This window comes from Uloborus diversus, chromosome 6, assembly GCF_026930045.1.
Source record: "Uloborus diversus isolate 005 chromosome 6, Udiv.v.3.1, whole genome shotgun sequence".
Taxonomy (NCBI): Eukaryota; Metazoa; Arthropoda; class Arachnida; order Araneae; family Uloboridae; genus Uloborus; species Uloborus diversus.
The window spans coordinates 42,537,947-42,553,264 of NC_072736.1; the positions used below are offsets into that span (position 1 = coordinate 42,537,947).

Below are 15,318 nucleotides of genomic sequence, written 5' to 3' on the forward strand. Positions count from 1 at the left end.
TTCCCACACAGTTAGATGACTTCCAGAAAATCAAGGGCAAAATCAAGTTTTATTTTGTATTTTTACAAGCAAAAAATCTATTTTTTTGTTACATACTGAAGTTTCAATAAACTTGTTATCAGCATATTATATTTGAGTTAACTTTTATCTTTTGAATGTCTAGTTAAACTTTTTGGTACATACTTTAATTTTTTTTTTTTTTTCAACCATGATACAGGTTATTACTTAGGTGACAATTTGATGTCCTTTCGTTACCAAAATACTACATCTCAGTTAGTTCACAAAGAAACTATTGGGTATAGAAACTAATGTTGTTTTATGCAATACAGAATTATGCCCCTCATTAAGAAGGCATAGTTATAATTTTAAAGGATATTTAATTTATATGGTTTTTAATGGTAACGGAAGGACAAAAAAATATGGCAACGGAAGGACATTTAACTATAAGCTGATACAGGGTAAAATTTTAGAATGCTATTATAAAACAAACTATTGTTTAAAGTTCTTAGTCACATTTGAAACATATATAAGTAATATTTACAAAAATTGTGTGTGCTTTTATTAAAAAATAAACTTTTATTAAATATTTTTCTAAGAAATATTTCGTGGTTTTATTTTTTCTATTGTATGTGATGAAAATCATGGAAACTACGCTTAAAAACTCCTAAGCATGTAAAAATCATTGTTCACATCTCTTCAGCGCCCATGTTGTATGATTATGCGGCATATAAAAGATCCCTTGGGTATTTATTTGGCTTAGAATATCCCTCAGCTAAATTAAATTCCTAGTGCGATTTCGCATCAAATGAGAACCCAGGTGCCTCCATCTGGTGGAAACTGGGAGTCAGAAACAATACTGTGTCATGCATCAGTGCCTTAATGGTGACACACGAAAGACTGATGCATTGTTGGGGAGCGCACTAGGTCTGGTTATTGCCCAGATGCCTCTTGAGGTGGGTCTTTTATACAGCCCCATTGGGAAAAAAAAGCTTTGTTATATGACAAGCCAATTCAAGCAGAAACATATGCTTAAAAACTTGAAATTTATAATGGAACAATACAACATTGAAATGGCTTTCAGGTTTGTTACCACAAGTCACAGGAAAGGACTGTTGAGAGCATTGATTTAACCGTTAAATGCACTGTGAAAAGATCAGTAAATTCATAGATCAACTTTCAAAAAGATGGAGAGAAAAGGATCCAAAAAGATTCATTCTCATCCTGACACATAAAATATGGATGATTTGAGTCCTGTAACAAGTTATGTTATTGAATATAGTAATTACTTCAACAAATTGAAGGAAATTTCACTTAAAAGTCAACAGACTCTCAGTTATAAATAATGTTAAAAATGAAGATTCTGCTGAATTAAAACACCAAATCATAAGAATATGCCCCAGGATTCATTAACATTTGAACAAGTTTTGTAGTTGGATGGAAAGGAAAAAACTAACAAAGAGCAATGTTGGTCATTTACTTCATATAGAAGATGAAGGAATAGAAATAACTTGTTTGATAATGCCTAATTATGTGGGAATGATCTTGGTGTTTTCTGAGAAAGAAGATATATGATAAGAAGTGCTATGGATTATGATAAAATTATTAAGTATTTAAAGAATTCAGAATTGCAACAGATGGCTCAGGCATTAGATATCATTGTTTCAAACTGCTGTATTAGCTGAATAAATGTTTGTAAATTGAAATTTTCCAAGTTTAATTGTTTTGGACTTCTTGGCCTTCTGTTACCCTTAACAAATACATAATTTATATGCTTGAAATAATTATTTTGTAAATTGACTAAAGGTGGAATTGTAATGACTGAACACTCCTGTATGTTCTCAATTTTTTATAGAATTTTCCCTTTTACAGTTTAGCTGAACTTTAGGGAAGAACATGATAGCTCGAAAATCAAGTCGCAAAAATGTCCTTCCATTACTGCTTTTTAAATTTGATTTTTAAAAAAAATTACTAACAAAAAATTCTCAGCTTTGGCTTTTTTGGCAACTTACTTTGATGTGTATAAAAGTCTGTGCATCAATTTTTGAAAAAATATTGATACACAGACCGAAATGAATAGATTTTTTTGTAAAACTGTCCCTCTGTTATCGCTGGAATTCACCAATCATTATTTATTTATTTATTTTATTTTTATTTTTTGAATAAATATGCACATTATACAATGTTGCATCATATTTCATCTCAAACTTTTCTCCTTTAGAATAGTGCTTTTAGATAACCCTATATATATATTTTAATATAATGAATTAAAAACAAAAAAATGAATTTGGGCTAAATGGGTACTAATAATTTAAAAATAAATTTAAATTAAAAATACTTCTAAATCAAAACTCCTAAATTTGTCTGCTGACCACGGGCTGCTCCTAATATTTTTTAATTTTCATGTCTAGTTAACATTATGTGATTTTATTAACATTAATTTTAAAATTGGCTGAAAGAAATCACATGAAATTTTGAAATTATTTTTGGAAAATTAGGAAAGGGGAGAAAAATTGTATGTGAGAAATAATCTGTTAACTATTTCTCAAGTCAAAAAAAAAAAAAAAAAGAAGAAGAAAAAGTGATTCATTAATTAGTAGCATCAAAAATAAATATTATCATTAATCAGCCGATTATCAACAGCCGATTAATCAGTAATCTGTCAATTTGCTTATCGGTGCATCACTAATTCAAACTGTAGAATTTTTCACAATTGAAGATAGTTAATGATGTTGGGGGGGGGGGGATTCATCCATATAGCCCCTTCTCTGCATTTGCCACTAGCTTGTTTTCCTTTTTTAGGTAGTTTTCGTATCCTTGCGCAGTTTTAAACCACCTGCAGTGAGTCGGCTTTTTAATCTTGAATGGGCTCTTTGAGAAAATCTTTAACTGGCCTTAAATCAAGTATACTTTTTTTCAATGAGCCCTTAGTTAAAATTTTAAAAAATGTAATTCCATGATCCTGCAGGCATTAGATGTTTTAAAATTAAACATTGATTCACAATTTCTTTGTTTATTTTTACCAAGTTTTAGAATCAATATGTAATAGTCACAAAAAAGTAAAACACTATGAACATAAAAGTTAGGAATTGAATTGAAAAATGTGCTATCATATTTGAAAAGCAAAGATTGAAACCTTGCATCTGTAATTGTTCTATAATTATCTGTTTACTAAAATAATTGCTTTTTATTTAGCTTGCAATATGAATGTCCATAAGCGTTGTCAAAAAAATGTTGCAAATAATTGTGGTATAAATCCAAAACAAATGGCTGAAATCTTGAGTGCTCTAGGTATATCAAGTGACAAATTAGGAAAGCCTGCTTGCCGAAAGAAAAAGGTATACTCTTTAATTTTATATTAACAGCTGGAAACCTTGTTTATATATATTAAGATATTCTTTGTGTATGATTATAATTTATGCATTGGAATGCATTTCTTGGAAAAAGTGCTCTGTATAGTTTTAAGAGGAAGGAAAACAAAAATAAATGCATGATCATGTTTTCTCTTTCATCAATGTATGTAATTTTTTCAAATCATTTGTTTGTGGCTATATTTTATGTTGCAATCTTCCAATAATAATAATAATTTAAAAAAAATCACTATACGTTTTTCACTTATCCAGTGAAATGTAAAAAAATACTTAATTGTGTTTACCTCACCCTCAAGTCTCTTATAGAACAAGAAATGGGAGAAGTTTTTCTCTGGGTATCATTATTCACTCGTATAGTTTTAAACAATGTTTTGACTATCAACACATTTTATTGGTTATTTTATCACAAATGATATGTGAACTTTTTCTATTTAGTTGTAACTGGTTAGCACTGTATATACAATACAGTAAACTTCCAACAGGTTGGAGCAGGAAGTTTTTTTACAGATAGCTGCAGTAATAGTTCATTTACAATTGAGACACAAAGTTCATCAGTTGCAACATCAGGAGATTTTAAAAAATGCAAAAAGAATTTTTAAATATTTTAATCTTTTTTAATGTGTACTAATATTCCAATGGCATAAAGCCGCTTAATTGGCAATGTGTGTTACTAATGCAAGCAATTTATCTGCATTTTTAGCTAGTTTCTCTGATCTTGCTTCACTTTCTATTTTTTCTGAGACATTTTTCCAAAATATATTCTATGGTTTTTTTTCCTTTTAGATATGTTCACTTTTTTTTTTAAACACATTTTTGCTAAGCAACATCAAAAAAGCTGTGTTCAGTTAATACCTATTTTTTTTAAATCTGCAATGCCATGTCATTTCTCAAATTTACTAATATTTTGATGCAGTTGTAGTTATTTTTCCCTTTTGCTTCATTAGAATTATTTCTACTTTTTTAGCCTTCTGTAAATGAATCCCCAAATAAATTAGGGCAGTTAATATCAGAAAGATCACATACCTCTCCTCTTCCTACAGATCTAGACTCCCAAGGTAAATTTAAATCTTATTGTTAACATTACATCTTCTGCTTGCTAATTTTGTAAGAAAACTCATTTTAAAATCTGGACTTGAAGTAGATTTCTAATTATTTTATTTCCTGTTTATTAAATATTCTTAAGTTAGCGAAGTGTGACATACACATTGATGCAATGTGCCTTGAGCAAACTTTAAAAGCAGGTCAAGCACACAATATGTAATGTGTCTTTAGAAAATGATATTACAAATCCAATGGGTGTCCTTTAGAAGAAATCCTTTGTATACAACTCTCATACATTGTCCTCCATATGTGTTAGCTCATCCATATTATCCATTTTTAATCAGTTGAAAAACATAATTGTGCTACAAATAACTGATAATAGAATTTCAAATGTAAGAATGTCTATTACAGTTTCTTTAATGCTATATTTGGAAACTAACTACTATATGGACTAATTGTACAGAAAAATTGAATTTCCTTAGTCAACATGAGTATCTCGCTGCCATTACTCAGGATCTGTTTTTAATACCAGCCTCTTATTATGTAATTCATCTGAATTTATTTTATACTACAAATAACTGATTCTACAAATAACTGATAATAGAATTTCAAATGTAAGAATGTCTATTACAGTTTCTTTAATGCTATATTTGGAAACTAACTACTATATGGACTAATTGTACAGAAAAATTGAATTTCCTTAGTCAACATGAGTATCTCGCTGCCATTACTCAGGATCTGTTTTTAATACCAGCCTCTTATTATGTAATTCATCTGAATTTATTTTATACTACAAATAACTGATTCTACAAATAACTGATAATAGAATTTCAAATGTAAGAATGTCTATTACAGTTTCTTTAATGCTATATTTGGAAACTAACAACTATATGAACTAATTGTACAGAATAATTGAATTTCCTTAGTCAACATGAGTATCTCGCTGCCATTACTCAGGATCTGTTTTAAATACTAGCCTTTTATTATGTAATTCATCTGAATTTATTTTACTCAGTACATAGATTTGAAACAATGTCTTAAAGAATACTTGCAGAAAGACTATTTCAGTTACAAAGCAAAGTGATCTATAAATATGCTAAGAAGTGCCCATGTAAAAAAAAAAGAGAGGAACGAAATAAATGACTATATTTTTGTTTATTGTCTTTGTAAACACAATATGATATAAATGAAGTAGAGATTAGTGCAATTAGTTAATCTGCATCAGCAACTATAATGGGTTAACAACAAGAAAAATTCAATTTCCCTTAATTATGTTATTTAAATTATACAATAATTTACTCATACACATTTGTTTTTGTGACATTAAATGTAATCTTCATTGTTTGTACATTTTCCAGGGGAGGATTCTTCTGGGAAATATGGTGATGTGATTGGCAAGTTTCAAAGCTTTTTCCCAGGTAATAGAGCTGGTGAAAGTGATAAGGATCGACCTAAACGGTTGGGTTTGGATGATTTTATCTTTATAAAAGTCTTAGGAAAAGGAAGTTTTGGAAAGGTTTGTTTATTTATTTATAATTACTAGCATGTGGTCAAAATCGACCAATTGTTTCTTGTATTGTCCCCCGCCCCCATTGTAATACCTCCCTCTTTGCCTTTCAAGAAATATTAATGAACCTGAGACCAATCATTTAAACTAAACATATACTTCATTTGACATTACTTTCTTACTAACATCTCCATATTTTTCATTTTGCATTCATTTTGAAGATTACGATAATTTTCCTGAGCTTCTAAACTAAATCTGCAATCCTTAAGTTGAATTTTCATTATTTCTAACTGGTATGAGTAAAAACCAATTTTTGGCTACTTGTCAAAGTTGCAATTGTACTTCCACAAAAATTACATACCATATTTCAAAAAGTTTTTCATTCTGTAAATTTTGCAATCATTTTGAAAATTTGATTTCATTTTAATATATGCTTCTTTAAATCAACTTCTTTTTAGTGTAAATTTCGCTGATTATAAAATTGCTTCTTGTAATATATTTTGAGAAACTAGTAAACTTCAAGGAAATGAACACCATTTAATAATTAAATGTTCATTTTTTTTTTAAATTTAAAATATTGACAGAAAGGTTATTATTCTATTCTAACCAGATTTTTATATCTTCTGAACTTCATACTACTATTGCAAAAGGAAACATTAATTTTTGAATAAGATTTTTCCTTTTTGTCTTTTAATTGAAAGTTTATATTTACTAGAATAAATAATATGTTTCATTTTATTAAGTAAGCAGTAAAAAAAAAGTCTTAAATTATGATTGCTAATTCTATCAATTATCATAAAAAATTCTTATGCACAATTTAAAAAATAACAAATTGTAAGATAAATTTAAAAAAAAAATTGGAAAATTTAATGCTTTTATAATTTTACATAAACTAGGTATTACTAGCAGAAAAGAAAGGCTCAGATGAAGTTTATGCTGTTAAAGTACTTAAGAAAGATGTTATACTACAAGATGATGATGTGGATTGTACAATGACAGAAAAAAGAATACTTACACTCTCTGCCAAACATCCTTTTTTAACTGCTCTTCATTGTTGTTATCAAACAGAGGTAAATTACATTTGATAATGATTTTCATATACATTTTTGCTGATAGTTGTTTTAACTGAGTAGTCTTATTTCAAAATCTCTTTTTTATTTTTTTGCCAGTTTTCTAATTTACTGCCAATCAGACATGAAATAATTATTTCATTTTTCCTAATTGCACTACCAAATATGCAAAGAATTGAAAACTAAAATAAAGCTCTATTTTTTAATAGCAGTATGTGTGTTGTTACTTTAAATGCATAGTGTTTTCTAGCACAAATACACAGATTAATGCAGACTCGTGTTTCTGGGTTTCCCCGAACCACTTTCTTCAGAGGAACCTCTTTTTTAATGCAAAATAGTGAACTTTTAGATGTAAAGACATTTACATATCAAAACCCACTATTTTGCATTGAAAAGTGGTTTCCTTGAAACCCCGGAACACGTGTATGCAGTAATCTGTGTATTTGTGCTAAGAAACTCTGGCTATTTCCTGTAACTTAGCCTAGGTTCTTCAGGTTTGTTCTGCAATAGTTCAAGGTACAATGTCAAAAAAGAAATATCAGAAATCAAGTTTTGAGGAAAATATTATATGAATTACTTGAAAAAATCTGTCTGATTAGCTTATTTATTTGTTTTTAGGATCGATTATTTTTTGTAATGGAGTATGTAAATGGTGGTGATCTTATGTTTCAAATACAAAAAGCAAGAAAGTTTGATGAACCTCGAGCAAGGTTTTATGCTTCTGAAGTAACTTTAGCATTGATGTTCCTTCATCGTAATGGTGTAATATATCGGTATGTTTATTTTTCATTTTAGATTTTTCTTCCTCTTTTAAAAAATGTATCTACCTTACTTACATATAAATGCTTCTGCAGTGTCATGATGCGCGCGATTATTTTGCAAAGTTATTCAAAAACCAAAAAGATAACGATTTTAGGCCGTGGAAGTGGAAGCATCGCAGCCGCTCATAACCTCAGACCAACGACTGCCTTGAATGCCCAAGAACAAAATTTAAAAGAGACTTACCCGGGGGTGGTGTGTTTGTTGACGATAGTAAACACATTGCGACCGAGCGAAGCATGTGCATAACAATTTTTCCTCCACCAAATAATGTCAATCTCTCGATTATGTCCTAATATCTACAACCGGTTTTCCTTATTATGTCTTACTCTTCATGCTTATGAATTTGTCCGTCTCAATCTTAGTGTGTCTTCAACATTCAAATTTTTTTTTCAAATACAAATTTAGTACTGGGTGTGCTCCTGGTAATCTGGTGCACTACGCTGTTGAACTCTTTAATAATATGAACTGTGTACAAAAAAATTTCTACTTGAAATTTTTTACTCATGTTACCCTAATGTGTAACACTTGACGTAGATAGTCAAGATAATGATTCTAATGTTTTTTTGCATTAATGTGTTTCTGTATAATTTAATGCATATCGTGAATGGTCATATTTGAGGGTTATTGCATTTTTTGTATTCATACCTTCTACATGTGTTGGGTAGTTGTGAACTTTTTTTGAATGTTTATATTTTTAACTCTTGGTATGCTATGTGTTGTTCACGTAATCACAACTGTGTGTACTTTTTTTGTCCTTTTGGTTGGTCGTGTGTGGCAAATTGTTTTGTGAGCAGGGTGCAATCATGACATGCAAAAAGAAAATGCAAACAGTTCATTTTCTTTGACTTACCCATTTTCTACCTTGACGATAATATAAAACGGTATCCCATGTTTTTTTTTTGGATGTTACAACTCTTTATGCATTTGAATATATATGATGTATGAATTTGTTGTGTAAAGTTTTGGTAAATTGGAGCTGGACTTAAAATTTTCTTTTTTTTCTCTTTTTTTTTCTTTTGCTTTGCCAGTGTATGTGATAATGCATATCACATTTTTCACCCATTTACATTTTTCCCATGTTTTCGGTCATTTTAATCGTTTTCTTCCCCCATTTTGTTGTTTTTTATTTTCTTGTGCATTCCACGTTTTCCCCGCGTTCCCCCGTTAAATTTCGCACGCTTTACGATATCAAATATGTGACTTATTCACTTTTCCCATCGTTTAGCTTTTTGTCATTTTTTCAAGCGTCGATCCGATTTTTCGCATCTTCCTGTCGGCCATTAAAATGGCGTAGCGTCCCCTTCCCTTCGTTGTTTGGGCGCCAAACGCACTCATTGGTTCCCGCGCATCGCCACGTACCTGGATCTGATCGCTCATTTGCCGATTCATTTTTCCACCCCACTTCACTCTACTTGCTGCTCTCTGTCCGCTCGGTCGCAATTTTTGCGGCTCCGGTTTTTGTTCTACGATGGCGATAATGAAGCATCGGTGCACGGCGTCAGGGGACGGCCGTTGCTCGCCGCGAAATTGTTAAGACCTCAACATGAGGTGAAAGTCTTATTTTTTCATATATGTTTAAAATATAATAATCAAGACCGTTACTTCGTCGCAGCCGAAGATGAGAGCATAGAAGATCCATCACCTGTTTGAATGATGGCGTCCGATGGCGGCACGCAGAGTGCACCTGAATCGTTCCCTTAAGTAACTACCCGTTCGATGATCTACATAGCATGAGGTGACGGCATGGATCCGCAATTACCTTGAAAGTACCCCGATTCCTTTTTAAGCGTGTGACGAGCTCAACATTGTCACCATGGAGATTACAGCCTGCACCATTTTCGTCTCAACGTACATCGGCCAGCAACGGGCATTTTAGCCATATGCCATCCCTAAATAACACCCCACCATCTTCATAGTGAACTGTCCGTCCTCCGTACATTACAATTAAATATTTCACCACCCTCCGCGAGAACTCTACGTTTTTTTTTTTGACCGTTAACGAACTTTGCAACCCCTGCCAGCTCCGCCTTTTCTTTTTTGAACTCTTAAGTCTGGATTCCTCGCATTTGTTTTTTTTTACTATGTGTGAAATGTTCTGGTGATCACCATGCCTAGTGCCTATCTTCATGTCTGCTTAGAAGTAACATAGAATAAAGAATGTATGGTAATTAATTTTGTGTTTACTATCGTCAACAAACACACCACCCCCGGGTAAGTCTCTTTTAAATTTTGTTCTTGGGCATTCAAGGCAGTCGTTGGTCTGAGGTTATGAGCGGCTGCGATGCTTCCACTTCCACGGCCTAAAATCGTTATCTTTTTGGTTTTTGAATAACTTTGCAAAATAATCGCGCGCATCATGACATGCAGAATTTCCTTTGTATGTGTGACACTAGTCAGCAATAAAAATTACACATTTATAGTTCAAATTTGGGAAGAATTAGTAGTGCAACTACAATTTTCTCCTGGGGTAGGTGTTTTCTCGTTACAAGTGTATGTATATTAAGATACTAAAATTGACAATTTGGCTTGGAAGCAAGACCTGGGGGAAAGGGGGATATCTAACACATCCAACAGAAAACAGCTTTTATGCAAACAACAAGGGCATGCAAGTGAAATGCCATCCACAGTTGCAATTTGCGGTTTACAAGAGAGTTGCAACCACTGTCCGATGCAAGTGTAACAGCATCGCAGATTAGCAACTTTTCTCTCCTAGTCGGCAACTACAACCGATGAAAACGATTCTCAGCCAATAGGGGCATTATTGTGACCTCAGGCTCACGGAAGTTGTTTCCCTACAATTGTTTACATTCTGCCATGCTCTTTGGAAATGCTGGAAAAATACAGGGAGAAGTGCATTTTCATTTAAAAAAATTCTTACATTTTAATTTTTTCAACTATTGCATTATGACACACAGAATGTTTGACCATATCAACTCTTTCTCCTTGCTTGTTTTAGCGGAAAAAACAATACATTTTGAATACAAAATAAATTTGAACACTGTGTGCAATGACACAGATGAAAGGTAGAATTTAAAGGTGAAATACAAGTAAATTTTTAATTTAACTTGAAGCTGGCTGAAAGCTTTATAATCATCACATTTTATGCATAATTGTTTTCCTTAATATAATTCCAATGGTTGATATTTTTGTTAGTCAAAAATTCAAAATTTTGCAACTTCAGATTTGTATTTAAGATTCTGCTAAAATAATAATTACAGTGTGTTGGTTTTATAATATAATTCATTTTTATTTGCTTCGAGCTAAATAGAATTTTCATTTGTCGATTATTTCTTTTTGAGTTCTATTCCTTTTACATCTCGCAGAAAACTTTTTTTGGGGGGGGGGGAGGGGGGAGGTTCGGAACACAATTTCATCAAATAATACAAAATACTTCCAATTTCTAAGCTTCAACTGAAAAAATTCTTTCTTTTTAGTCAAGCAACTATTTATATAGTGATGACAGGATAGTTCTAGCTGTATAGCAGAATACTCTTAAATTCAATTGCTAAATTAGATAAACTAGATTATAAAGATTTCACGCATGAAAAAATTGAAATACGTTGAAAAGAAGTTAACACAAGACCGAGGGAGCTGAAATATTTTTTCATGTTTGAAGAATTGCGTTAAGTTACCCTACTGTAGGTACTACTGCAGAGAATTCTGTGTGAATTGACTACTTTCAGTGCAGTACTTTAGTGCTCAACTTAACAGGTGATCAATTTTATAGGTTTTTACTGTATATCATTTCGTGTTAACCCATATTTCATGTTAAGCTTATTTACAATCAACTTTTTTCACTGTATATCCATAGGTGCCAGTTGGGATATGAGTCTTTGATTGAAAATATCTTGAATGTATTCCAGTATCATATTGTTTATACTTGGCAAAAAATCTTTGTTAAAATTAGCTTTTGACGGTTAACTCCGCCACGCTCATGGACAGATTTTTTTTTCTTATTCATTCTAAAAATTAACCAGGGCCCTCGTTAAAATATTGGGGGGATCCTAGGTCAGACACTTTTTGTGCCCCCCCCCCCTCGTAGTCAAACCAAACAATTTTAGCCACCTGGGGACCCTAAGAAGCAGGGATCATTCCTAGGCCATGCCTTATTCACTAATTAGGCTGTGCAATTACCGTTAGATGAACCTTCAAGCTTTGACATATATAATTCTCAAGTTAATCAACCGACCATATGTTTTACTTACCTTGGCAAGAGGAAATGAGCATAACCAGTTTTCATAATCAAATCACTCGATTTTTAAAGATCATTCGAGCACTTGATTATGAATTTCCAAGCAATGAACTTCTCAAGTACCACATCTCATGTTCTCAATTATCACTTCCCCGAGTTTTCCGCAATGGACTTCGCAATTCTCTATATGTCAACTGTTCAAGGATGTTATTTCTTGATCAATTTCAGAACTGAATGGACCTTTCAAATGGTTGACTCTTGGGAAATTCAGTTGCAAAGGTGTCCACAGGGGGTCATGATGCAGACTGTGCTGTTGAAATTTGTTGGTGGTGTTTGTCCTTATAGCGAGAGTCCTATTGGGGGAAGATCCATAGTTTTTAACGGGTGCACAGTCACTCTTAAAAAGAATGGACACCCTGTGATCTGAATGGTTTTATAATCAAATCATTGCTTCTTCAATTTTTATTTGTATAGTTTTGTAGTAGAACATATGCTGTTAAATGCTTGGTTATCAAGCCATTCTTTTGGATGATTTGGTAGTCAAATGATATCAGTGATGTTCTCTTCAATTTTTATGGGGGTATGCTCCGAGTAGGGCTGGGCGATGCATCACCAAAAACTGGTGTGCATCCTACATCGTTAAACCGGTTTTAGAACTTTTCTCTAAACCAATGCATCGATGCTGCACCAATGTACAGACACCGGTCCAGGGTAGCTACCACTTTAATCTCTAATTTTTTTCACACTAATGTTAACTAGCAGTGTGTCAATCCAATCTGGTTTAACAATGAAGGTGCAAAGGGTTAGATCTTCATTTCTCCCAAAACATGTAAGAATTGCTCATGTGTTCTTAGTTATAGACAAAAGATATGTTCATAAACAAGTAAGTTTATCATATAGTCACTTGCCAGAAAAAAAATTAAAGAGCAAAATAACAAAAAAAAAAATGCAACATATATCTTGATACATGAAATACAACGCCTAAAATTTAAGATATATTGGTGGAAATTTTCAGCAAAATCGTAAGCAAACGCAAAATCGTCAAATGATAGCAGTATTTCTCATTTGAATTGAATCGTTTATATCATTCAAGCGCAAACTTCAACACCTAAAAATATGACAATGCTACAACAAATCCGCCATTAGCGCCTCTTGCAAGAATATTTGTGGCGAGATTTTTCCTCCCGCAAAGTTGAGTTGAAATTTACCACGTCACTCGCAGATTTGTTACAACTTGCATTGCAGAAATCGCAGATGACGTGAAATACAGTCGTTTCATTTGCATCTCCCTGAAAGGCAGATGATCTAATTAAAAAGGGTCTTAGTAAATGTTTATTTGGTTAATAGTCATTTTGTGCCTTTTACGTCAACTAGGCAGTGAATGTTTCAGCTCAAATCAAAACAAACTTAAAAGCTCAGAAAGCAGAGCCATTTTTATTTTGCTTGCGTTTCAACAAAAGTCACTTTGTTGTCAACTGATACATTTGCACTTTTTACATTAAAAAAAATATATTGACTTTTGTGTTGTATTATGTATATCTTAAAAATCTGCACCTACCCCACCCCACCCCCTTTTTTTTTTGCAAATTGTTGCTTATGATGCATTATAAAAAATGTAGTTAACAGGTACAAGAATTTCCTTATGCTGTTAAAATATGCTTTGTATTCGGCAGGGGTTCCCATCTCCCGAGCAGGATTGGAAACCCCTCCTGCAAGAAAGTGGCCTACCCCAAAATTAGACCAAAAACCCTCTTATATTATCCCCCTCCCACTAAAAATTTCAAAGCTGCAAATTATGCCAGACCCCTCCCCCGTGGGTTTGAAATTGTATTCTCTTTTATGCAGCTGACAATGCTAACACTGAACTTGCATCTGAGTAGTTTCGAACATTTTACCTTGACTTAGCATTTTTAGAATGAAAAGACAGATATTTAGTGTGATGGTTTTGACAAAAAAGTTATTTTAACCTTTTTAATCACTAAATATCAGTGAGCAAGTTTGTTCTTTAATTTAATAAAATAGGTTATAACTTATATTACTCAAAATTTGAGTGTTAAATGTTGCTTAAACTAGAGAGTAAGAAAACTTCATAATTAGTACTAATTCTGAGAAAATTCTAGTTAATAAAATAAAAATGAGGGAAAAAATACATTTTTGGATCAAGCTGTTTTCAAAATTTTTAAATATAACTGTTATATTGATTGTGGTACCTGATAATATCATCCCAATGTATATTTTATACAAAATTCATCTCAGTCCTGTGCTTTAAACCCACCATAAAAAGTCTCAAGGATTAATTACATTGCCATTATGTTTAATGAACTGGATTTTCAATATTTATATTTTTGAAAATCAATTCTATTTACCAATTCTAATAAGCTTTAATTGTTAGGGATTTGAAATTAGACAATATATTATTGGACAGTGAAGGCCACTGCAAGATTGCTGATTTTGGTATGTGTAAGGAAGGTATCACTGATGGAAACACAACAACTACATTTTGCGGAACTCCAGACTATATTGCACCTGAAGTATGATTACTTTACATGTATTTTTCGAATTCAGTGCATTTTATTGTTTTTTTTTTACTTATAGTTTGTTAAAAATTCTATTTTATGTTCCAGCAGTTGTTTAAATGAAAATTTTGATCATTAAACACTCTAATGTTAGTATAATTTGTAATGGTCAGTTGTTTACATTGATGATGTTAGCTCTCTCAACAGTGGATTTAAAATAAGTAATATTTATTTGTATGGGATGTATGTTTTATTTTTATTTTACTCGAATTCACCGGTTTTTCCTGTAAAAAACGTTTTGTAAATAAAGAAAATCAGGGAAATCTCGCTGCAACATTCCCCAAATGAAAAAGAATAAAATAATCGAAAGGATATCATTAAAAAAAAATGATAAAGGTAGAAATAGTTCTCTGAATAAGCGAAAATCACTCATCTCCCTCCCCCCCCCCTTACGATGTAAAATGAAAATTCTTCAACTAAAATGACTTAACACTCTCTAAAAACAAAAAACAGTTCTTTGCAATTTGAAATATTTCACCAAATTAACAAAAAATACAATAAATTACATTAACAGCAGCTTTAAAATGTAAACAAATGATCACGCAACTCTGTTGTTTATAGCCAAAGTCGCCAAATCACCACGTTACTGTAATCCAGCCGATCAGTGTGCGAAGCTAACTCCGACCGATTAGCAGTCCGATCTTTTGAACGAAAACTTTTAAAACTTCATATATTGCCTAATTTGTTCTTTCCACAAAAGATAACTACACTGATCTTTTGTGTACAGAACTACCCTGTTGTA

At 32.0% G+C, this 15,318-nt stretch overlaps 1 protein-coding gene across 1 annotated transcript in view; it reads left to right on the top strand.

Moving 5' to 3' along the window:
- LOC129223741 (calcium-independent protein kinase C-like) overlaps nucleotides 1–15,318 on the top strand; it is a 60,486-nt gene that overhangs the window by 22,295 nt on the left and 22,873 nt on the right. Inside the window, exons 7-12 of the mRNA XM_054858099.1 lie at nucleotides 3,193–3,335; nucleotides 4,333–4,423; nucleotides 5,768–5,925; nucleotides 6,813–6,986; nucleotides 7,605–7,759; nucleotides 14,393–14,531. Coding sequence (XP_054714074.1) covers nucleotides 3,193–3,335; nucleotides 4,333–4,423; nucleotides 5,768–5,925; nucleotides 6,813–6,986; nucleotides 7,605–7,759; nucleotides 14,393–14,531 — 860 coding nt within the window. The remainder of the gene's footprint in view (nucleotides 1–3,192; nucleotides 3,336–4,332; nucleotides 4,424–5,767; nucleotides 5,926–6,812; nucleotides 6,987–7,604; nucleotides 7,760–14,392; nucleotides 14,532–15,318) is intronic.